The sequence below is a fragment of the Tursiops truncatus genome, chromosome 4, assembly GCF_011762595.2.
Source record: "Tursiops truncatus isolate mTurTru1 chromosome 4, mTurTru1.mat.Y, whole genome shotgun sequence".
NCBI classification, from domain to species: domain Eukaryota; kingdom Metazoa; phylum Chordata; class Mammalia; order Artiodactyla; family Delphinidae; genus Tursiops; species Tursiops truncatus.
Window position 1 is genome coordinate 139,800,022 of NC_047037.1, and position 25,662 is coordinate 139,825,683.

Sequence of the window (25,662 nt, forward strand, 5' to 3'; positions counted from 1 at the left end):
GTCAGTTCGATTGATTTCACTTTCCAGTCCTGCATTCCCTGAACACTCTTATCAGAGGCAGAATGTCCCCTGAATTCGGTTCAAAGTGATTTTATTGCTGTGAGTGGACTTTTTCCTGGCTACTCACATCCTTCCTGGGTGGCTGTTTCTGTGCACCCAGAATTGATACTGCAAAGGAGCAGTCAATCTGGGGTTCGCTCTCCACATAGTTAATTAATAAGCAGAACAGTTGAGAGCCAAAGCATTTTAGTGCCCAAGAGATGGGATGTTAGAACATAAAGATGGAGGAGTGCACTTTTTAAAAAAGTCTGCTCCTGGAAACTATACATTAATGACCCTCAGAATTGCTTATGGTTCATCTATGGGGTTTCTATTCTTTGAGGTTTAGGTTTAGTTCGAGGGGCCCAGTGAATACGAGCTAAGAATTACTTTTTTCTCACATTATCTGGAACTGTGCTTTCTACAAGGGTAGCTACTAGTCACATGTGGCTATTAAAAATTTTTTTAACATCTTTATTGGAGTATAATTGCTTTACATTGTTGTGTTAGTTTCTGCTGTATAACAAAGTGAATCAGCTATACGTATACATATATCCCCATATCTCCTCCCTCTTTCATCTCCCTCCCACCCTCCCTATCCCACCCCCCTAGGTGGTCACAAAGCACCGAGCTGATCTCCCTGTGCCATGCGGCTGCTTCCCACTAGCTATCTATTTTACCTTTGGTATTGTATATATGTCCATGCCACTCTCTCACTTCGTCCCAGCTTACCCTCCCCCCTCCCCGTGTCCTCAAGTCCACTCTCTACATCTCCATCTTTATTCCTGTCCTGCCCCTAGGTTCTTCAGAGCCATTTTTTTTTTTTTTTAGATTCCATATATATGTGTTAGCATACAGTATTTGTTTTTCTCTTTCTGACTTACTTCACTCTGTATGACAGACTCTAGGTCCATCCACCTCACTACAAATAACTCACTTTTGTTTCTTTTTATGGCTAATAGTCCATTGTATATATGTGCCACATCTTCTTTATCCAGTCATCTGTCGATGGACACTTAGGTTGCTTCCATGTCCTGGCTATTGTAAATAGAGCTGCAGTGAATATTGTAATACATGACTCCTTTTGAATTATGGTTTTCTCAGGGTATATGCCCAGTGGTGGGATTGCTGGGTCTTATGGTAGTTCTATCTTTAGTTTTTTAAGGAACCTCCATACTGTTCTCCATAGTGGCTGTATCAATTTACATTTCCACCAACAGTGCAAGAGGGTTCCCTTTTCTCTACACCCTCTCCAGCATTTATTGTTTGTAGATTTTTGATGATGGCCATTCTGATGGGTGTGAGGTGATACCTCATTGTAGTTTTGATTTGCATTTCTCTAATGATTAGTGATGTTGAGCATTCTTTCATGTGTTTGTTGGCAATCTGTATATCTTCTTTGGAGAAATGTCTATTTAGGTCTTCTGCCCATTTTTGGATTGGGTTGTTTGTTTTCTTGATATTGAGCTGCATGAACTGCTTGTATATTTTGGAGATTAATCCTTTGTCAGTTTCTTTGTTTGCAAATATTTTCTGCCATTCTGAGGGTTGTCTTTTCGTCTTGTTTATGTTTTCCTTTGCTGTGCAAAAGCATGTAAGTTTCATTAGGTCCCATTTGTTTATTTTTGTTTTTACTTCCATTTCTCTAGGAGGTGGGTTGAAAAGGATCTTGCTGTGATTTATGTCATAGAGTGTTTATGTCATAGAGTGTTCTGCCTATATTTCCCTCTAAGGGTTTTATAGTGTCTAGCCTTACATTTAGGTCTTCAATCCGTTTTGAGTTTATATTTGTGTATGGTGTTAGGCAGTGTTCTAATTTCATTCTTTTACATGTAGCTGTCCAGTTTTCCCAGCACCACTTATTGAAGAGGCTGTCTTTTCTCCATGGTATGTCCTTGCCTCCTTTGTCAAAAATAGGTGACCATATGTGCATGAGTTTATCTCTGGGCTTTCTATCCTGTTCCATTGACCTATATTTCAGTTTTTGTGCCAGTACCATACTGTCTTGATTACTGTAGCTTTGTAGTATGGTCTGAAGTCAGGGAGCCTGATTCCTCCAGCTCTGGTTTTCTTTCCCAAGATTGCTTTGGCTATTCGGGGTCTTTTGTGTTTCCATACGAAGTGTGAAGTTTTTTGTTCTAGTTCTATGAAAAATGCCATTGGTAGTTTGATAGGGATTGCATTGAATCTGTAGATTGCTTTGGGCAGTATAGTCATTTTCACACTGTTGATTCTTCCAATCCAAGAACATGGTATATCTCTCCATCTGTTTGTATCATCTTTAATTTCTTTCATCAGTGTCTTATAATTTTCTGCATACAGGTCTTTTGTCTCCTTAGGTAGGTTTATTCCTAGATATTTTATTCTTTTTGTTGCAGTGGTAAATGGGAGTGTTTCCTTAATTTCTCTTTAGGATTTTTCATCATTAGTGTATAGGAATGCAAGAGATTTCTGTGCATTAATTTTGTATCCTGCTACTTTACCAAATTCATTGATTAGCTCTAGTAGTTTTCTGGTAGCATCTTTAGGATTCTCTATGTATAGTATCATGTCATCTGCAAACAGTGACAATTTTACTTCTTTAAATTTATTTATTTTTATTTATTTTTGGCTGTGTTGGGTCTTCGTTGCTGCGTGTGGGCTTTCTCTAGTTGCAGTGAGCAGGGGCTACTCTTCGTTGCGGTGCGTGGGCTTCTCATTGTGGTAGCTTCTCTTTGTTGCGGAGCACAGGCTCTAGGCACACGGGCTTCAGTAGTTGCAGCACATGGGCTTCAGTAGTTGTGGCTCACAGGCTCTAGAGTGCAGGCTCAGTCATTGTGACACACGGGCTTAGTTGCTTCACGACATGTGGCATCTTCCCAGACCAGGGCTTGAACCCATGTCCCCTGCACTGGCAGGCGAATTCTTAACCACTGCGCCACCAGGGAAGACACTGTTTTACTTCTTATTTTCCGATTTTGATTCCTTTTTCTTCTCTGATTGCTGTGACTAAAACTTCCAAAGCTATGTTGAATAATAGTGGCGAGAGTGGGCAACCTTGTCTTCTTCCTGATCTTAGAGGAAATGGTTTCAGTTTTTCACCATTGAGAATGATGTTGGCTGTGGTTTTGTCATATATGGCCTTTATTATGTTGAGGTAAGTCCCCTCTGTGCCTCCTGTCTGAAGAGATTTTATCATAAATGGGTGTTGAATTTTGTTGAAAGCTTTTTTTTTTTTTTTTTTTTTTTTTTGCGGTATGCGGGCCTCTCACTGTTGTGGCCTCTCCTGTTGTGGAGCACAGGCTCCAGACGCGCAGGCTCAGCGGCCATGGCTCACGGGCCCAGGCGCTCCGCAGCACATGGGATCTTCCCGGACCGGGGCACGAACCCGTGTCCCCTGCATCGGCAGGTGGACTCTCAACCACTGCACCACCAGGGAAGCCCTGTTGAAAGCTTTTTATGCATCTATTGAGATTATTGTATGGTTTTTCTCCTTCAGTTTGTTAATATGGTGTATCACATTGATTGATTTGCATATATTGAAGAATCCTTGCATTCCTGGGATAAACCCCACTTGATCATGGTGTATGATCTGTTTAATGTGCTGTTGGATTCTGTTTGCTAGCATTTTGTTGAGGATTTTTGCATATATGTTCATCAGAGATATTGGCCTGTACTTCTCTTTTTTTGTGACATGTCTGGTTTTGGTTATCAGGGTGGACTTGTAGAATGAGTTTGGGAGTGTTCCTCCCTCTGCTATATTTTGGAAGAGTTTGAGAAGGATACGTGTTAGCTCTTCTCTAAATGTTTGATAGATTTCGCCTGTCAAGCCATCTGGTCCTGGGCTTTTGTTTGTTGGAAGATTTTTAATCACAGTCTCAATTTCAGTGCTTGTGATTGGTCTGTTTATATTTTCTATTTCTTCCTGGTTCAGTCTGGGAAGGTTGTGCTTTTCTAACAATTTGTCCATTTCTTCCAGTTTGTCCGTTTTATTGGCATGAAGTTGCTTGTAGTAATCTCTCATGATCCTTTGTATTTCTGTAGTGTCAGTTGTTACTTCTCCTTTTTCATTTCTAATTCTATTGATTTGAGTCTTCTCCCATTTTTTCTTGATGAGTCTGGCTAATGGTTTATCAATTTTGTTTATCTTCTCAAAGAACCAGCTTTTAGTTTTAATGATATTTGCTATCGTTTCCTTCATTTCTTTTTCATTTATTTCTGATCTGATCTTTATGATTTCTTTCCTTCTGCTAACTTTGGGGTTTTTTGTTCTTCTTTCTCTAATTTCTTTAGGTGTAACGTTTGGTTGTTTATGTGAGGTTTTTCTTGTTTCTTAAGGTAGGATTGTATTGCTATAAACTTCCCTCTTAGATCAGCTTTTGCTGCATCCCATAGGTTTTGGGTCATCGTGTTTTCATTGTCAGTTGTTTCTAGGTATTTTTTGATTTCCTCTTTGATTTCTTCAGTGATCTCTTGGTTATTTAGTAGTGTATTGTTTAGCCTCCATGTGTTTGTATTTTTTACAGTTTTTTTCCTGTAATTGATATCTAGTCTCATAGCGCTGTGGTTGGAAAAGATACTTGATACGATTTCAATTTTCTTAAATTTACCAAGGCTTGATTTGTGACCCAAGATATGATCTATCTTGGAGACTGTTCCATGAGCACTTGAAAAGAAAGTGTATTCTGTTGTTTTTGGATGGAATGTCCTATAAATATCAATTAAGTCCATCTTGTTTAATGTATCATTTAAAGCTTGTATTTCCTTAATTATTTTCATTTTGGAAGATCTGTCCATTGTTGAAAGTGGGGTGTTAAAGTCCCCTACTATGATTGTGTTACTGTCGATTTCCCCTTTTATGGCTGTTAGCATTTGCCTTATGTATTGAGGTGCTCCTATGTTGGGTGCATAAATATTTACAATTGTTATGTCTTCTTCTTGGATTGATCCCTTGATCATTATGTAGTGTCTTTCTTTGTCTCTTGTAATAGTCTTTATTTTAAAGTCTATTTTGTCTGATAGGAGAATTGCTACTGCAGCTTTCTTTTGATTTCCATGTGCATAGAATATCTTTTTCCATCCCCTCACTTCCAGTCTGTATGTGTCCCTAAGTCTGAAGTGGGTCTCTTGTAGACAGCATATATATGGGTCTTGTTTTTGTATCCATTCAGCCAGTCTATGTCTTTTGGTTGGAGCATTTCATCCATTTACATTTAAGGTAGTTATTGATATGTATGTTGCTATTACCATTTTCTTAATTGTTTTGGGTTTGTTTTCGTAGGTCTTTTCCTTCTCTTGTGTTTCCTGCCTAGAGAAATGCCTTTAGCATTTGGTGTAAAGCTACTTGGCAGTGCTGAATTCTCTTAACTTTTGCTTGTCTGTAAAGGTTTTAATTTCCCTGTCGAATCTGAATGAGATCCTTGCTGGGTAGAGTAGTCTTGGTTTTTCCCTTTCATCACTTTAAATATGTCCTGTCACTCCCTTCTGGCTTGCAGAGTTTCTGCTGAAAGATCAGCTGTTAACCTTATGGGGATTCCGTTGTATGTTATTTGTTACTTTTCCCTTGCTGCTTTTAATATTTTTTCTTTGTATTTAATTTTTGATAGTTTGATTAATATGTGTTGGCGTGTTTCCTTGGATTTATCCTGTATGGGACTCTCTGCTCTTCCTGGACTTGATTGACTATTTCCTTTCTCATGTTAGGGAAATTTTCAATTATAATCTCTGCAAATATTTTCTCAGACCCTTTCTTTTTCTCTTCTTGTTCTGGGACCCCTATAATTTGAATGTTGGTGCGCTTAATGTTGTCCCTGAGGTCTCTGAGACTGTCCTCAATTCTTTTCATTCTTTTTTCTTTATTCTGCTCTGCGGTAGTTATTTTTACTATTTTACCTTCCAGGTCACTTTTCTGTTCTTCTGCCTCATTTATTCTGCTATTGACTCCTTCTAGAGAATTTTTAATTTCATTTATTGTGTTGTTCGTCATTGTTTGTTTGCTCTTTAGTTCTTCTAGGTCCTTGTTAAATGTTTCTTGTATTTTCTCCATTCTATTTCAAGATGTTGGATCATCTTTACTATCAGTACTCTGAATTCTTTTTCAGGTAGACTGCCTATTTCCTCTTCATTTGTTTGGTCTGGTGGGTTTTACCTTGCTCCTTCATCTGCTGCATATTTCTGTCTTCTCATTTTGCTTAACTTACTGTGTTTGGGGTCTCCTTTGCGCAGGCTGCAGGTTCATAGTTCATGTTGTTTTTGGTGTCTGTCCCCAGTGGCTAAGGTTGGTTCAGTGGGTTGTGTAGGCTTCCTGGTGAAGGGGACTAGTGCCTGTGTTCTGGTGGATGAGGCTGGATCTTGTCTTTCTGGTGGGTAGGACTGTGTCCGGTGGTGTGTTTTGTGGTGTCTGTGAAATTATTATGATTTTAGGCAGCCTTTCTGCTAATGGGTGGGGTTGTCCTCCGGTCTTGCTAGTTGTTTGGCATGGGGTGTACAGCATTGGAGCTTGCTGGTTGTTGAGTGGAGTTGGGTCTTAGCATTGAGACGGGGATCTCTGGTAGAGCTCTCGCTGATTGATATTACATGGGGCTGGGAGGTCTCTGGTGGCCCAATGTCCTGAACTCAGCTCTCCTACCTCAGAGGCTCAGGCCTGACACCCGGCTGGAGCACTGAGACCCTGTCAGCCACATGGCTCAGAAGAAAAGGGAGAAAAAAGAAAGAAAGAAAGAAAAAAATAATAAAAGAAAATAGTTACTAAAATAAAATGTTTTAAAAATATATTAAAATAAAAAAATTAATTTAAAAAGAAAAAGAGAGCAACCAAACCAATAAAGGAATCCACCAATGATAACAAACACTAAAAAATAAACTAAGATAAACATAAAACCAGGAACAAATTAGATGCAGAAAGCAAACCCCAAGTCTACAGTTGCTCCTAAAGTCCACCACCTCAATTTTGGGCTGATTCGTTGCCTATTCAGGTATTCCACAGACGCAGGTACATCAAGTTGATTGTGGAGATTTAATCCGCTGCTCCTGAGGCTGCTGGGAGAGATTTCCCTTTCTCTTCTTTGTTCGCACAGCTCCCGGGGCTCAGCTTTGGATTTGGCCCCGCCTCTGCGTGTAGGTCGCTGGAGTGCGTCTGTTCTTCGCTCAGACAGGACGGGGTTAAAGGAGCCGCTGATTCGGGGGCTCTGGCTCACTCAGGCCGGGGGGAGGGAGGGGTGCAGATGCGGGGCGATCCTGCAGCGGCAGAGGCCGGTGTGACGTTGCACCAGCCTGAGGCACGCTGTGCGTTCTCCCGGGGAAGTTGTCCCTGGATCCCGGGACCCTGTTAGTGGTGGGCTGCACAGGCTCCCAGGAGGGGAGGTGTGGAGAGTGACCTGTCCTCACACACAGGCTTCTTGGTGGCGGCAGCAGCAGCCTTAGCATCTCATGCCTGTCTCTGGGGTCCGCGCTGTTAGCTGCGGCTCACGCCCGGCTCTGCAGCTCCTTTAAGCAGCGCTCTTAATCCCCTCTCCTCGCGCACCAGGAAACAAAGAGGCAAGAAAACGTCTCTTGCCTCTTCGGCAGCTCCAGACTTTTCCCCGGACTCCCTCCCAGCTAGCTGTGGCGCACTGGCCCCCTTCAGGCTGTGTTCACGCCGCCAACCCCAGTCGTCTCCCCGCGATCCGACTGAAGCCCGAGCCTCAGCTCCCAGCCCCGCCCGCCCCGTGGGTGAACAGACAAGCCTCTCGGGCTGGTGAGTGCCAGTCGGCACCGATCTTCTGTGCGGGAATCTCCCCGCTTTGCCCTCCGCACCCTTTTGGCTGCGCTCTCCTCCGTGGCTCCGAAGCTCCCCCCTCCACCACCCGCAGTCTCCGCCCACGAAGGGGCTCCTAGTGTGTGGAAACCTTTCCTCCTTCACAGCTCCCTCCCACTGGTACAGGTCCCATCCCTATCCTTTTGTCTCTGTTTTTTCTTTTTCTTTTGCCCTACCCAGGTACGTGGGGAGTTTCTTGCCTTTTGGGAGGTCTGAGGTCTTCTGCCCGCGTTCAGTAGGTGTTCTGTAGGAGCTGTTCCACATGTAGATGTAGTTCTGATGTATCTGTGGGGAGGAAGGGCATCTCCACGTCTTACTCCTTCACCATCTTGAAGGTACTTGTGGCTAAAATTAATTAATGTTAAATAAAGAGTCATTCTTTAGTCAAACTGTCCAGACGGTCCCGGACTTATGATGGTTTGACTGATGATTTTTCACCTTGACCATGGTGCAAAAGCAATGCACGTTCAGTAGAAACTGTACTTTGAATTCTGAATTTTGATCTTCTCCCAAGCTAGCAATATGCTGGACGATCCTCTCTTGTGATGCTGGGCAGCGGCAGCCATAGCTCCCTGTCAGCCGCACAGCCATGAGGGTGAAGAGCTACACACTGATAACCATGCTGGACGCAGACAACCACTCTGTTTTTCACTTTCAGTATAATATTCAATAACTTACAGGAGATATTCAATATTTTATTATAAAATAGGCTTTGTGTTGGATGGTTTTGCCCAACTGTAGGCTAATATAAGTGTTCTGAGCATGGCTAAGGTAGGCTAGGCTAAGCTAGGGTGTTCAGTAGGTTAGGTATATCAAATGCATTTTCAACTTAATGATAATTTCAACTTACAAGGGTTTATCAGGATGTAACCCCATCGTATGTTGAGGAAGATCTACAGTCACATTTCAGGTATTGGAAGCATAGGTAGAGAATATTTCTGTCATTGCAGACGTTCTATTGGACAGCCCTGGTCCAGAGCACAGAAGAGCTCCATCTTTTAGAAACCTAGAAGGTTCCTCCCCTCCCTGGATCGTTTTAACCAAATCTTACCCAAGACTTGCCTCTTTTCCTGGAGGTTGTTGGACTTCAGAATGAGACAGTTTGGGATATTCAGAAAGAGTATCTCTATAGGAACATTTTCTAGAAAAAATATCTTACGTTTTCTAATAGCAGTCCATAGATTGAATAAAGGTAGCAAGTGATTAGATAATTATAATAATAGCAGCTGTGTTTGTTGTGTACCTGCTGTGTTCCAGCGTTTTGTTCTAAATGGTTTACAGTATTAACTCTCTTAATATTAACCCCATGAGGTATGGTACTGTACTTGTCCCGACTTTTTAGTTGAGGAAACCGAGGTCCAGAGAGTTAATTAACTTGACTTAAGGTCACACATGGCTCCTAAGTGGTTGAAGTACTATTTGCCTGCAGGCAGTGTAACTCCAGCTGCCTCTCGTCTCTCTGTAAATGGCACCGAAACATCCAGAATGTTCGCCCATGAGGGAAATAGCAAGCTGGTCAGTACACTGCAGAGGACGTGCTACTTAGCTGGTCAGCCTGGTCCATCTTATCAGTAACTGGCAGATTCTAATGAGTTTTCTGTAGTCTGGACAGAGTAAAAATAAAAAAAAAACTTCTCCAAAGGAAGTCATGGTACTATAGAATATTTGGGGAGATAATAATCTTCTAGATCAGGAGTTGGCAAACTAGGGCTGACAGGCCACATCCAACCTGCTGCCTGTTTTTGTAAATAAAGTTTTATTGGAACACAGACACACGTTTGTTTATCTGTCGTCTGTGGCTGCTTCTTCACTAGCAGAGTGGAGTAGTAACAGAAATCATGTGACCCGCAAAACCTGAAAGATTTGTTTTCTGGCCCTTTACAGAAAAAGTTTGCCAACCCTGTGCTAGATTACATTCTCTAAGCCTTTCAAAATAATTAGCCTCTTCCATTAGCCGTAGTGTTTTGCAGTCAAATGCTCTACCACTGATCTATACCCCCAGCAGTAGTGCAGTTTTAAACTTATGGAATGACCCCAAATTGTCAAAAGGGACTGACAATTTAGTATTTTAATTGCTTTTCATCCTAAACGTGTGCAGTCCCTGCTGTGTGCCAGGCATCGTCACTGAATTGATGTTGGCACTAAAACTTGGCACTAAAACACCAACCCTCAAGTGCCTGCATTTCAGTGACCTGCTACGCGCTTTATACGTATAACTTCTGATGGGTCCCTTAGAGCTCCATGTGCCCGGGGTGCATCCCCACTTACTTTTCGGTCTGTGCCTGCCCTTGTCAGAAGACGTCTGGACGTAAAATGTTCACTTAATGCTGCTCTCTTTTTAAGATCATGGTGGAGTTAGCTAAAGTAGTCAGAAAATGTTAAGATTAAATATTCTTCATATTTCATATCCCATTATGAAGTTAGAATAAATTAAATTTCTCCAAAATGTGTCTGCCAGACATTTTAAAAATAACCTATTTTCCCTGATTATAAGAAGTTATATATGCAGAAAATATGGAAGGATCTAACCACAAGAATGAGAGTTTCCCCTACAAAACCCCACCACCCAGAGGTAGCACTGCTAATGTCGGAATGTATTAAATTTTTTGAAGAAGATTCTGCCACATATACAAATGTTTCTTTTACCTTATTTTTTTACTGTGTCATTGTCATTGTCTTACTCAACAGCATTTTTCAGGTACATCGTATGGATGTACCATAATTTACTAAACTATTTCCTTTTTACTGTGCATTTAGGTTGTTTCCAACTGTTTGCTGTTATAAGTAAAACATAATGACTGTCTTTGTTCATGAATCTCTGTTTGCGTCATGGGTGTTTTTCTTAGGATCAGATTCTCAGAAGTACAATTACTGAATTAAAGACTGTTACCATTTTTAAAGCTTATGAGATGTATCGAAAAAAAGTCATATCATCCCTGACTTAACTTTCTCCCTGACTCCCAAAAAGACCATATAATCCATACAGCAAATTCATATACTCCTGTAGCAAACACTTAGTAACATGTATTAATGTTCAGAGATTTCGTATTAAAACAAAATGAAATGAAAACTGCAGACAAACAGGAACACTTTACAAGGATAGATTTGGTGATTTGACACTTCTCTTAGGAATCTGATCATTTTCCTAGGGGAAGCCTGGTTTGAATGCCCAGATATTTGCTCAGAGATGCCCCTTGGGTTCCTGCCTCTAGTCAACAGAGTTTTCAAGCTCAATTAGGTATAAGAATGACCTCACAGGATTGGACACCCCAGGACCTTGACACCTACTGTTCTCTCTCCAGGCTGCCCCTCCCCAGAGAGCCCCATAGCTTGTTGTCTTCAGGCAGGTCTTACCCAAATGTCCTCTTTCAGAGAGGCCTCAGTGACCACCCTCCCCTCACCCTGCTCTCTTCTCTGGGTGACTCATCACTCTATCATCGCCTGGAATTCTAGGGGTTCATTTGTTTACTGCCTGTCTCTGAAATCCCGAGAGCAGGATTTCCATCTCCCCCCCCCCCACACCCATTGTCCCGTCTTGTTCATGTTATTCTGTTTCAGTAACTCTTACCCTTAGGGGTTGTGGGGTTGTCACAGTGACTTGTCATCAGCATCCTCCTTCATGTTTGGATATGAGTATAATCAGCTTGGGGCACAGGGACGACCTTGAGCAGGAACCTGTGACACCAGGCGGTCGTGCGGGCCCTGAGGAGGGACAGCCCTGGCACTGGGGGGGTGTGGCTTGATCTTTATTCATCCCGTTGGCTGTTTGTGTGAATCTGAACCCCAGGCCACAAGCTGGTGGCCCCTCTTTCTGGGCTGCCAGCCCCTCCCTTTGTCACAGAGTAGCAGTGCAGGGTTCCCGCAGAGCCAGAGGGCCAGGCAGCCCACATCCAGTTGCGGCGTCCCAGGCCAATGCACTTAAGTACAACACCTGGCTTACGGCAGGACTCGGGCGGAGGGAAGAATTAAATTTGGGGCTACACGTTGACCCCAGCGCTCCCTTACGCATGGTGCAGAAGACGCCATTACCCAAATGTTAGCGATTATTTTTTATGGGAAACGTCATCTTGTCAGCGTGAGGAGTCTTAATTATGAAGAATTGCTTACGCAGACCTTCTGGGCGTAGGGCCGCTGTCTTTGCAGCCATGATCGCCATGTGGTCAGAACAGGGACAGGTGGACGGGATACAGGACACGCTGCCTCTTCTCTTTTTCCAGGTCCAGCACCTACCGCCCCAAGGGCTTTGATGTCACCGTGAAGTACACGCAAGGGAGTTGGACTGGCTTCGTTGGGGAGGACGTTGTCACCATCCCAAAAGGCTTCAACAGTTCGTTTCTGGTCAACATTGCCACCATCTTTGAGTCAGAGAATTTCTTTTTGCCTGGGATTAAATGGAATGGGATACTTGGACTGGCTTATGCTACCCTGGCCAAGGTAAGAATCATGGGTGGATCTAAGGAAATCAAGTGATGGGACAAGATTCTGAAGCCAGACATTGGAGGGGCCAACAGTTGGGTCCAGCTGTCCGAGACAGTCAGTGAGAATCACACGGTTGAAAGATCAGTGTTCGCACAATTAAGGTTATCTCTAAGCATTTTTAAAATCTAAGATGAATGGTGACATTCTTTGAACCTTCCTACAAGGTACAGTCATAGCATCACTTTTTACATTTGCCTTTCGTTTATTTTACTTGTATAGTTGACAGGTGTTAACAGAAGCTGAATCCGTTTGATCATGGTGTTTGTTTGGGGGGTTTTATTTGGGCAGGATTAAGAGTAAGCACATTTATTAAATTCATACATTCACATAAAGACGTGACACTGGAACCTCGGCAGGAAGAGGTGTCCCACCAGGCAGAGAGAGCATCGTGCTGCCTTCCCCTCACTCTGTAGTGGGAGCACAGACAGCCTGCAAGCGCGCCCTGGGGATCGCCAGCCACTGGAATTAGCGATGCAGCGAGGAGAGATGGTGGGACCCTCGCTCTCTTCAGCGTCAGAACCTTCACAAAACAGGGAAAGCCAGGATTGAATGTTCTCCAGTTATCTGTCCTTGATCCCACCCAGAGGAAGTGTGTTCATGAGCAGGATGGGTGAGGTGGGCTGGGAAATGTCCACCCGGAAGGGATGCCAGGGGCAGGCGGATCCGACACCCGTGCGTCCCCGGGCCTCCGGGAGACCAGGGCAGGTTAGCATACACTTGAGGAGAGGTTGCTCCTCCTGGCCTGTAAACGGGCACCCCGGCGCGGCCCCTCCTCGTTCAGAGTTAGGCTTCGAGCAGGAGCTAAGTGTGGAACAAAGAATCGTGGGTGCAGAAAGGCCTGTTTTCTCTCCATAAGGACATTTGTTCCAGCTCAGGTTTACGAGCAAGCGACGCAGGGCAGCGATGTGAGGGGGTGGAGATGGGCCAGTAGGCAGGGGCCGTTTCCCAACACTGCGGCTTCTCAAGGACAAAAAATAGCCCGTGAAGCCCTACTGAGACCATTGCAAGGTGTCTGAGACCTCCCCACAAGGCAGACTTTGTAGGCCCCTGTTACCCCATTTTAGAGATGTGTGGACTGAGGGTCAGAGAGGTTTACCCCTTGCCTAGGGCTGTCAGAGCACAGAGCCCCCTCTACGGAGCCCAGATGGCTTCTGGAGCCGTGTTTTTAGCTCAGCACTGTAGGAAATGCTTAACATGAGTTCCCAAACTTGTAGCAACTTATATTCCTCAATACTTTTCACAGACGATGTGACCTCAGGCAAAATGTTTCATCTTCTTGTGACTCTGAAAATAAAAGATGTATGATCGATTTGATGCTGGTTATTTAGAGGATGGTAGCATAAAGCTAAATTATCTGGAATTAATAATATGTCTAACTTCCTTGAGAATAGACTGTTTGGGGGTTCTTTTGGGTGTCCAGACTCCCCACATGACTTTTTATCTTTTCACCTATGAAATTCCAAGATTGCCAACAATTGTCTTCACTTCCCTAGGCTTGGGGAGACAGTAACAGGATTTGTAGGAAGTGGAGCACAGCTAGAAACAGGACTGGCAGGGCGGTCTGGGTTGGCGGCCCAAAGGTGTTTCTGAAATAGGTTCCCCGAGCACCCAGTGGGGTCACAGTGTGTGGTGGCCCCCGGCCGATGCCAGGTGCTTCTCATCGAGGATGTGGTCAGAACCACCTGTGGGGTCTCTCCCACTACAGTTGCCCGCATCCAGCAGCATCCCTGCTGAATCAGGTTCTCTTGGGCTGGTCCTGGGCAGCTGTGTGCTTTTAAACCTTAAAGGATCCCGAGTCCTACTGAAGAATGACCTGACAGAATAATAATAGATCCTATCCCGTGTGCCAGGCACCATTCCAAGCACTCTGTGTGAACTGACCCATTTAAGCCCCAGAAGGCCCTGGGATGCGACTATGATCCCCATTTTACAGATAAGGAAACAAAGGGACAAGTCACACGGTTAGCAGGTGGGCGGTGGAGCCAGGATTCAATTCCGGGCAGTGTTTTATCTCATTGCCTCTCAAGAAGGTGGACGCTGACTGGGTCATCACCAGACCCAGCCCGTTTCAAAAGGGGGCTTTGTCTCATTCCTTGACCCAAACACAAAGTATTTAGACAAGGTTACATGTAGAGATGGTACTGAATTCTGCAAGAGAGTCCACAGCGGCTGGGAAAGAGGCAGACAGGAGGCCAAACACAAAGGAACTAAAGAAATGGGAAGGTTTCTGTCTGTCCGGTAACACTCCTCTCACTCCCTCTAGAATTAGAGTTTCAGTTCTTACAGATTATAAAGAATCCTTCCTTATATGAACCGTAGATGCTCAGAAGATGCCAAGAGCATCTTTGCTGCTACAGTTGTTTTCATCAAGAACTAACCATTCGTAGTAACCAACTCTAATCTCTCTCCCAGTTGTCAAAGCCAAAATCGAAACATAGGTCTATGACCTTCCTTCCTGACCACCAGCACCTGTGACCCACCCCCAGCTAAGACCTGCTCACAGACCATCCCTCCTTTTCAGTCCTGGAGAAATACAGCTGGTCTCTGAAGGTGTGGTTACATGTAACAGAAGCACAGAGGACATTATTGACATACGGCAATGGGGAATAACGAGCTTTTAAACTGCAGGAGAATAGAATCGTTCCTTTCCCGGTTGCCAGAGTTCAGTAGACAGCCGGCAGAGCTAAGCCACCTCCCAGGGTCCGGGATCTGGGATGTGACCTGTCCTCATGATTCAGGCACCTGTCATTTGCATGATGGACGACTACAGCTGAAACGGGTGAATAAAAACTTTTTCTGAAGCTGTAAAGGCAGCTCGTGGAGACACTGTTCTCTCCTTACTCTGAACTGTCTAAGATTAGAATCCACCACCTACCTGGGTAACCCACTTCCACATCTTCTCACGCCTGCCTCACAAGGCAGTCAGGATGGTAAATGGGGCAGCCTCTTAACAGCTTCCGGAAATACTATCTTATTTTTCCAACAGAGCCACCATCCCAAAAGGAAAAATACCAAGTCTTAGGGAGTTCTGTTGGAGGTTTCTGAATCAGTGTACTTAATCATAAGCTCGTTTATTCCTTAGCCTTGAAAATATTAAATATAAAGAAATGCCATGTTGTATACCATGCCTGGTGCCTGCGTGGGGTCACTCCTTGTCTACACTGCGAGTCCTGAAGCAGCTGTGCTCTTTCCCAACCCTCCCGCAGCCATCAAGTTCTCTGGAGACATTCTTTGATTCCCTCGTGGCACAAGCGAAGATCCCCAATGTTTTCTCCATGCAGATGTGTGGGGCTGGATTGCCAGTCGCTGGATCTGGTACCAACGGAGGTAGTCTTGTGGGTATCTTTTCATTTTAAAGGGGGAACATCAGAGATCAGTGGGGCTGCTCTTTCTGCTTTATTAAGACCCTGATAGAAATATTAGACATGTAGGCATACATAGGTACTGTCTGATATGAATAATCCTTGTTTGCGAGCCCTTAAAAATGGATAAAACTAGCTCTTATTTTTATCTTTCCTAATCATCCTGCCAGCTCGTAAGATGATTCTCATTGCTTCCCCAAATTCCTTTATTTTTTTTTATTCCAATTGGGGTATAGTTGTCTTGCACTGTTGAGTTAGTCAGATTCCTTTAAAGCTTTTTAAAAAAAGTTTGTTTGGAAGGTAACTGTTCTGATTGGGTGTGGCAGGGGCACATGAGGACCAGTGGGGTGGGGTGGCAGGTGGGCCTTACTCTGGGGAGGGGAATCAATGGGAGAGGACTGATTTCATAAATTTGGTGGGGAGATGGGGAAAACTGTACATCCTTTCTCTCGCTCTGAATACACGCACACACGCACACAGCCCCACACATATACACATACATATACACACATGAACACACATACACAGCTATACAAACATACACATACATACTTACATACACCCACTTACATACACAGCACACACACAGTGAAGCAGAATCAACACTGTAAACATGCCATAACCCAAGTGTCCCTTTGATGGGCCCTGCACCCAGACATCTAAAGTAGGAGGTGATGGGGAGAATGTCCATGAAGGGGCCCCCTCAGGGTGGGTGATGTTGACCCCTTTGCTCTCCAGCTATGAGAAGCAGGCTCATCTACTCTGATTGCTAACAATACACCTGCTCTCAGCACCTTTTTTATCACCTTTTCAGGGGAGCGGGTAGCCTGGATTTGTGGGATGATGCTATACAGATGTGCAAATGAAGTTTGGGTTAGGGAAGCTCTTTTGTTCTGCTTTCCATGCAAATGTGTGGAGCGGGAAGTCATCCTCTGTCTTCTGAGGAACTAAATTTTTGTCAGTCTGTATGGTTTACAATTGTATTGCATTTCTTTGCCAGTGGCTGGGGTCGGGGGCCGGAGGGGTGGGGATCTCAGTATCATGGAGCTGGAACTGTATGTACTAACTTTAGATGAGGGAACCATCAAAGCATCCTGATTAGACTAGGGCACAAAAGTCTTTGATCTTTGGACACATGGCCCCAGAATGTTCCCTGTTTAATTTTCAGGTGTATGTATTTATTTATAACATCCCAATAACTTGAAATTACTAATTCTAGTGAAGTTTTGCCTTATAACAACATGCTTCTCTGTGTAACTTGTTACATGCCTGTATATTTTTTTCTCTTATACCTGTAAATATCTTCCATCCCAGGTCCTGGGTGGAATTGAACCAACCTTGTACAAAGGAGACATCTGGTATACCCCTATTAAGGAGGAGTGGTATTACCAGATAGAAATTCTGAAATTGGAAATCGGAGGTCAGAGCCTTAACCTGGACTGCAGAGAGGTATTTCCGCACTGTGTCTACCTGTCTGTGTGTGCCTGGGTCACTTAAATATTACAGCTGGGACCTGAATGTGAACTCAGAGGGTACATTACATTGCGAGATAAATCAAAAGTTCATGACGTTAAAAGTTACAGGGCCTTTTTGTAGATGATTTTATACCAGTGATCCCCCCCAAAAAACATTGCTTCCTTTCAACTGCTTCTCTTAATAGAGAGGAATTAGCCTGAAATGGTGAGTGAAGAGAACTGTCCAGAACCATATCATCTTGGCCTGATGGTCCCTGATCTCGGTTCAGGACAACGAGAAGTAAGCAGGGTTTTATCAGTGTAAAGTGGGACTAAAAGATAAGCAAAATGAAACCAAAAGTAAATCAGCTTTATCCTCCATTCACAGCTAACCCCCCTTCCCCCCCAGTATACAGTTCTCACTCGAAGAAACATGTGCTCTAAAGATGTGCATGGCTTTTGATGGTGCTTGAAGGAGGCACACGTGCAGAGCTGGGAAACCACATCTCTCGTTAACCTCGTTCACACCCTCTCGCTGCAGTTTGGCTTGTTTGTGGCACATAATGACGTGATTATGAGGATCTGAGGGAGACCTGGTCCTCTACAATATTTTCAGAATGGTTTACAAAAACCACCAGCATTTCATCAGCATTCCTTGTACTCTTACCTGTCATCACTGCCTTTCAGTTTAACCATCACGTTGTACCATAAGTTCTCATATACACAGATGCCTCTGAAAAAACAAGTCAAAGCTTGATAAAGGGATGGTGCATTCCATTGGGGTGGTGTTTCAGTCCTAAGGCCACAAATCTGTTTATTGTCAAGAGGCATTTACTTGCCATTGAAGAGTCCAGTGATAGAATCAGGTGGGAGGGCCTAAAAGAAAGCACCGACTCCGCGCGTGTGTGTGCGTGTGTGTATGTGTTTGTGTGTGAGTGTGTGTTGGAGAGTGTAAGCATTTATTTGGAGGTTTGATTCTCATATTCCTGGTTCTTTTCTGCCCCCCACAGTCAGCCAAGCTTGCCACATAGAGCAAACAACAAAACCCAGAACGTCCCACCGCCCAGCATTTCAGTGTGCGAGCTTTTCTTACACATACAAGCGCGAACAAACTAGATTATATTTCAATTAACTTTGTTTCTAAACTGAAATTCGTTTTACATTTGAAAAACTATGAGTCAGTTGCTGTATTTCAATTTCTCAAAATTCTTCACTCCTCCCACCTGCTACCTAAACAAATCCTTATTTCCTTTTGACCTGCTTGGTGTATTTGGTCATACGGCTCATGGATTTGCCGTAGAAGCAGGAGGATTAAATTGCCCACGACGCATTCCATTCCTGGGCAGCCTTGCTCATACAGTTATGTCCCTAGAGGTTGGGTGACTACTCTGGTCTTGGCCCACTGACCTCCATTCTTCCCACTCGGCCACATAAAGAATGACAGAGGTGGGGTCAGGGCTGGGAATGCCTCTGTGTGTGTGAGATTCTCTTGCTGAAGGTGGCTTTGGTTCCATTCTAAATGCAAATATGGGATATCTATGGAAAAACTGTCCTCCCCCCTCCTTCTCCACTAGCAGGGTAATAGAGAGTTGAGTTTTCATGATTTGTATAAATGACATTTAATGTATCATTTCAACCTCTGAAGACAAATGGGTCTTCCCTCTTTGGAGGATCCCTGACGGAATCTGGCCACACTGATTTCGGTCAATGTCACTGCCCTTTCCTGGCCTCGGTTTCTTTATCTATAATGAGAACATTGGGCACGGAACTTCCCAAGTTCTGAGAAGATGAAATGAATTGTAGCCACCAAGGAGGTACCGTGACTGCCGAACGTGTGTATCACAGATCCACGGTGACGGCGGGCTGGAGCCGTGCCCTGATGTGGGTGCCCTGTCGCTCATGTGCCTTCTCCCCACCCCCTCTCCCCGTTCTAGTATAACGCGGACAAGGCCATCGTGGACAGTGGCACCACACTGCTGCGCCTGCCCCAGAAGGTGTTTGATGCCGTGGTCGAGGCAGTGGCCCGCACGTCTCTGGTGAGTCCTCAGGATGGATCTCAGAGGTCACACCAGGTCATGACCGCATACTGGGGAATACCGCCACGTAGTCTAACAGTCTCCGTCTGAGGATTTTGAGGTGGTTTTATTTTAATGATTACTTATTAAGTTCACAGTCTTACTCTTTGATATTAACCAGCAAATAATTCCTTCACTTTAACCTCAGAGGACTTGGATCTGAAGGTGTAGTACTTTTTAGTATTTCAAATAACATCGTAGTTAGCATAGTAACTTTTTTAATCTCAGGGGGAAAAGAACCACTTGGTAATATACTATAGTAAAGTAACTAGTAAACCAGGAATATGTTTGTAGCCTTTAAAACAAACCAAAAATTGTACTCCTTTTTTGGCCTTCATCCGAGCTATGCTGGGATTGTAATTCCTACTTCTGTAAAAGAATGAGATTCACAGAAGACAAAGGGTAATCCACCAATGTAATAATTCTTTTATGGCCATGCTTTGAAATACACTTAAAATCATGGTCAAGGACAACATGCCTTTTGAGGGCCTGGTTAACAGTATTCCCAATGTGACCCCAACTTTCCAGTTAGTTCAAGGCAACAGGATAGACCACAGGGCATTAAGTGGGAGGACCGCAGCCTTAAAGGGCAGATGGAATTGAATTTCATCTATAGCTTCTGCCACTTATTAGCTGAGTGCCGGGAGAGGGCTCTTGTGCCCCTTGAGCGTCTCCGTGTTCTTGTCGTGGGACTGTGAGGAGGGTCGGGCATAAAAGCCTGGCACCATGTGCTTGGTCAAGAAGAGCTTCTATTTCATGTCCAAACCACAGTGCTACTACTGTTTGTCTCGACACAAGATAAACGTTTCTCTCGACTTCGTGGGTGTCTTCGTAAGCATCTGTTCATGCAGGGCCACTCTGGCAAAGTGACCAAAAATGAGCGTTTCCTACACAAAGTCTTTCTATTGGCAGTGACCCCAGTTGGGGCTGACAGTCCCACAACTCCACCGGGCTGGCCAAATCCAAAGAATGATGGATAGGAGATGCACAGCAGTTGCTCTGTTACAGGTGACAGCAGGACAGGGGAAGGAAGAGCAGGGTTTTGCTTGTCCTGGACCCAAACCTGAAAAGTCTGAATGTGCTGTCGGAAGAACAGCAGGCAAGTCAAAAGAATGCAGATGGGAAAAAGCAGGAAGAAACAACACCGAGGTCCTTTGTGAGCTGAAAGGTCAAGGGAGCAGCGGACTGCCTTTTTTGTCCACTGCGTGTCTAATATCTGCTGAATCAGAAAAAACTGGCAGGTCACATTCTTAGTGCCTTAAATTTAGAAAACTGGCTGAAAACCAGACTGCTGGAAATGCAGGGCAATATGCTGCCTTCTTCAGAGTAAAACTGGCCTCAGTGAAATTAACATGAGCACCCTCAGATTTGCTATTCTGAGCTAGGAGTGTTTTACAGCCGTCCCAAGGACGTTCTGGCAACATCAGCATGTGACTCCAACAAGCCCGTGACCAGCCTGGGTCTCTGCAGAGTCCGTGACTTTGGCGGGGACCAGCAGGACTGTGGCAGAGGGGCGCTAGCACCCCTGAGGTCAGCACAGCACGTGTTCCGCAATGCCTGACTGTAATTAAAGCACGAGAAGGAATGAGAGTACAAAATTTGTCTGCCTGGTCTAAAATTATCCTCTGATTTCATGCCTCCATCAGGAGGGAGAGGCCTGGGGAGAATGTTTGTCTGGAGCAGGGAAAGCTCAGCGAGGGTGGGAGCTGTCTGTCTCATGGTGTGCGGACCAGAGACGTGCGCGTTCTCTCCCTCTGCCAGGTTCATCTCAGCCGGCTCTCTTGGCTTGGGTTTTCTTTCTTAGGAGAGGACCGGCTTTGAGGAGTTAAACACCATACAGATGCCGGGCTCTGTCTCTGGGCCCAGATTCTTCAGATGGCATTTTAGAAATGAATGGTTTGTAGGTCCGTAGTTCTTTTTAATTATTGAAGTATAGTTAATTTGCAATGTTGTGTTACTTTCAGATGTACAGCAAAGTGATCCAGTTATACATATATATGTATTCTTTTTCAGATTCTTTTCCGTTATAGGTTATTGCACGATATTGAATCTAGTTCCCTGTGCTCTATGTGGGTCTGTAGTTTTAAATGAGCCTGGTGGGGAGTTCTGTGTGTGGCGGGGACCTGGGCTTCCTTCCTGCCCAGCTGTGGCCCCCTCGTCAGCTCAGGCACGGTGCTTCTCCCTCTGTAAGACCCAGAAGTAGGAAGACACCTCCTGTAAATTGACTTCTGGCTTTCAACTCTATGATCTGAGTGTCCAAACTCTCCCCCGGGACACAAGGCTTGTCCCCCAGGGAGGCTTTCCAGACTTGTAAGCACCTCTTTGGAGGCAGACGGTCCCCCTTCCAGTCCCGAGCTGTGCCTCTTAGGCAAGTTACTTGGCCCCTCTGAGCCTCACTGTTCAGCTGGAAATTGGAGCTCTGTGCCCTCTCGTGCAGCCCTAGCCACGCTTCACTTTTCCTGGAATCCAGCAAAATGACTGCGCCACCCCTTCTCAGCTCATCCAGCGAGGGGTCCTTCCCTGTGATACATATTTCAAACTGGCTTCCTTCTCATAAAATGTACAAACCTATGAAGGCCAGCATTAGAGACTTTGCAAATCGGCACTGACAGTTTCAGTGGAGGACCTGTGATGGGTGAAGAGACCGCACGAGCTTCCTCCCGGTTCTCTGCCCCGAGGGCGGCGGCACATGGCTGCGAGGCCCTGAGCAGGCAGCTCTCACTCCGTATTCGTCCAGGGACACCCAGTTTGCTCACTTTCTATCTTCCTTGACCTCTGCAGCACCCCTGCTCACCTTCCTTACCTGTTCTCTCAGCTTCCGTAACACCCTCCTCCCAGGACCTCTTCTAATGCCTGTGTTCCTCTTCATGGGGGTCTCCTTTGCTGCTCCCTTTCTCAGGGTGGGTCCTACGCCCCTCTCTTCTCCCTGTACCCTCTCCTAAGCGATCCCATCCATGGCCACACCATCACTTCCCACCCATTGGTCACTGACTTTCAAATGCATCTGTCTAGCCCAGGCTGATTCCTTGGAGGTTAGACTCAAAGAACCAGTGACCTACACAAATCCTGCTTGGATGCCTTAATCCCACCCCATGTGCCAGAGCGCTCAGATCCCTGATGAATGATCTCTGATAAATGCACGATGGTGCCCCTAGGTCCTTCCCAGCCTCGTCTCCTGCCCCTTCCTGCCCTCAGCGCCAGCCTCCATGGCCATCACGTTGTCTAGTGGGACAGGTTCCATGCCCTGCCTGCTCTCCCCACCACATCTCCCCGACGCCCACCTGCCCCTCAACTCAGCTCATGTGCTTCTTCCTCGGGGACCTTGACAGATACCCCTTCCTCCAAGTCAACACTCTTCTAGCTCCACCCCACATCCCCATCACATGCCCTCCTAGCTCCACCCCGTCACATGCCCTCCAAGCTCTGCCCCGTCACATGCCCTCCTAGCTCCTCCCCCATCACATGCCCTCCTAGCTCCTCCCCTGTCACGTGTCCTCCTAGCTCCTCCCCATCACATGTCCTCCTAGCTCCTCCCCATCACATGCCCTCCTAGCTCCTCCCCTGTCACATGCCCTCCTAGCTCCTCCCCATCACATGTCCTCCTAGCTCCTCCCCATCACATGCCCTCCTAGCTCCTCCCCTGTCACATGCCCTCCTAGCTCCTCCCCATCACATGTCCTCCTAGCTCCTCCCTGTCACATGTCCTCCTAGCTCCTCCCCATCACATGTCCTCCTAGCTCCTCCCCTGTCACATGCCCTCCTAGCTCCTCCCCATCACATGCCCTCCTAGCTCCTCCCCGTCACATGCCCTCCTAGCTCCTCCCCGTCACATGCCCTCCTAGCTCCTCCCCATCACATGCCCTCCTAGCTCCTCCCCTGTCACGTGTCCTCCTAGCTCCTCCCCATCACATGTCCTCCTAGCTCCTCCCCATCACATGCCCTCCTAGCTCCTCCCCTGTCACATGCCCTCCTAGCTCCTCCCCATCACATGTCCTCCTAGCTCCTCCCCATCACATGCCCTCCTAGCTCCTCCCCTGTCACATGCCCTCCTAGCTCCTCCCCATCACATGTCCTCCTAGCTCCTCCCCGTCACATGTCCTCCTAGCTCCTCCCCATCACATGCCCTCCTAGCTCCTCCCCCGTCACATGCCCTCCTAGCTCCTCCCCATCACATGTCCTCCTAGGTCCTCCTCTGTCACGTGCCCTCCTAGCTCCTCCCCGTCACATGCCCTCCTAGCTCTGCCCTGTCACATGCCCTCCTAGCTCCTCCCCATCACATGCCCTCCTAGCTCCTCCCCCATCACATGCCCTCCTAGCTCCGCCCTGTCACATGCCCACCTAGCTCCACCCTGTCACATGCCCTCCTAGCTCTGCCCCATCACATGCCATCCTAGCTCCTCCCCCATCACATGCCCTCCTAGCTCCACCCTGTCACATGCCCACCTAGCTCCACCCTGTCACATGCCCTCCTAGCTCTGCCCCATCACATGCTCCTCTAGTTCTGACCTGAGCAGTGCAGTGTGCTGGGTGTGTTAAAAGAGACACATCCAACATAGTCCTTCCCTCAGGGAGCTGGCAGGAACAGGGCAGGCCTGCTCTGGAAACTTCACTGGGCCTGCTGAGAAGGCACAGAAGTAATTTGTAATTAACTTGCAGATTCAGCAGTTAGTGGATAAGCATGGTTGGCATTGCCCTTCTGGTCCCCGGATGAGAGGCACAGGTGAACAAACATTCTGCATTCTCGGCCATTCATTTTTTTACCCACGAACATTCCCTGAGTCTTTCCTGTGGGCCAGGCGTTAAGGCTATGAGGAGGAGTTGGGGGAGCAGACAGCACACCTGTGTCGTTAGAAGAATCAGATTCTAGTGCAAGAAACAGAAGTTAACCAATCACACCAATAAATTTAAAATTAAAACTGCTACAAGGAGAAAGGTCAAGGAGGAGAGATATATGGTGGAGTACCAGCACTGTGGGGGCCAGTCAAGGAGGGCTTCCTGGACAAGGTGGCATTGGAGGTGAGATCTGGGGGAGGAGAAAGATGTTCCAAAAGAGCAGAGAGCCCCCGCAGGGCTCTGCACCAGTAGGAAGCTTACTGGGCTCAGGGAATTTATAGGGACCTTGATGCCCAAAAGGGCCTTGAGCACCACATTTAAGATCTGGTCTGTCTTCTAAAGGGTATTGCCTACTACAATGTGACCTTGGGTGAGTTATTTTACTTCTCTGAGCATTGGTTTCCTCATCTGTAAAGTGGAGGGGATGATGTTACTGCCCTGATGCGGGTGTTTGAGGATTAAAGTACTTCGTGCTGCGAAGTGCTCCTAGCAGTGCCTAATACCAGTAAGTTTTCCACATGCCTCGGTAATTTTAATAATCGTGATTTTGTCGTCACCATCACTCTTCCAGAGGACGGATGTCTTGCTTTACATCCAAATTAAGCAGTGTTTATCGCCATGGGCATCTGGCAAGGTGATGAGGAGAGCTGAGAGCTGCTTCCTGTTGTCGTGCCAGACTCGTCATTGTTTGTCATGTGACCTTGTTTTGTCTAGATTCCAGAATTCTCTGATGGCTTCTGGACGGGGTCCCAGCTGGCATGCTGGACAAATTCTGAAACACCTTGGTCTTATTTCCCTAAAATCTCCATCTACCTGAGAGATGAGAACTCCAGCAGATCATTCCGCATAACTATCCTGCCTCAGGTATGAACTTGGACTGTGTTTTCTCTTTTTAACATGGAATGTGCAAAAATAAAGCACTTCATGCATAATGAGTGCATTTCAATATCACACCTGTATTAGGTAGCAATTACCATGATAGTGCTGCGTAACAAACAACCCCAAAATCCAGCGGCTTTAATCAGCGAGCTTCTATTTCTGCTTGTGAGTCTGGGCAGGTCTGCTGGTCTCGTCTGGCTTGCTCACGTGGTCTCTAGTCAGCTGGTGGTCGGCCAGGGATAGGTTGGCCTTGGTTTAGGATGATCTCCGACGGCCACACTTGCATATCTGGTGGCTCGATTGGTGGAGGGGTGGGGCCATTGTCTCTCACCACCCAGCAGCTGCCTCAGACAGTGGCAGCAGGATTCTGTGAGAGAGAAAAGAAACCTGCAGGTGCTCCTGAAGTCGAGGTCCTGGGACTGGCCACCACCTCTTGCACAATGTTTCCCAAACCAGGCCAGGGGCAGCCCGGATAACCGGGGTGGGGATGTAGACACCACCTCCCAATGGGAAGAGCTGCAAGGTCACATCACAAGGGTGTGGCTACAAGGAAAGTTAAGCATTGAGGCCATTTTTGCAGAATCTACCATAACATCAATATATGTTTACTTCTGATTTATTTATGAATAGAGACTAACACTGGATGCTCAGAGATGGAAACAGCAGTTTTTCCATACTCAGTAAATCGTTGATTCCTCCTTTATCCTAAGCATCTTGTTACATAGACCAAGTTCCGTCTTCCCCCATCATGTGTCTCACCTCTTCCT

The 25,662-nt window shown here is 45.9% G+C and overlaps 1 protein-coding gene across 1 annotated transcript in view; it reads left to right on the plus strand.

Moving 5' to 3' along the window:
• BACE2 (beta-secretase 2) overlaps positions 1-25,662 on the plus strand; it is an 86,999-nt gene that overhangs the window by 38,525 nt on the left and 22,812 nt on the right. Inside the window, exons 3-7 of the mRNA XM_019923162.3 lie at positions 12,031-12,247; positions 15,499-15,627; positions 16,969-17,103; positions 19,043-19,144; positions 24,731-24,880. Coding sequence (XP_019778721.1) covers positions 12,031-12,247; positions 15,499-15,627; positions 16,969-17,103; positions 19,043-19,144; positions 24,731-24,880 — 733 coding nt within the window. The remainder of the gene's footprint in view (positions 1-12,030; positions 12,248-15,498; positions 15,628-16,968; positions 17,104-19,042; positions 19,145-24,730; positions 24,881-25,662) is intronic.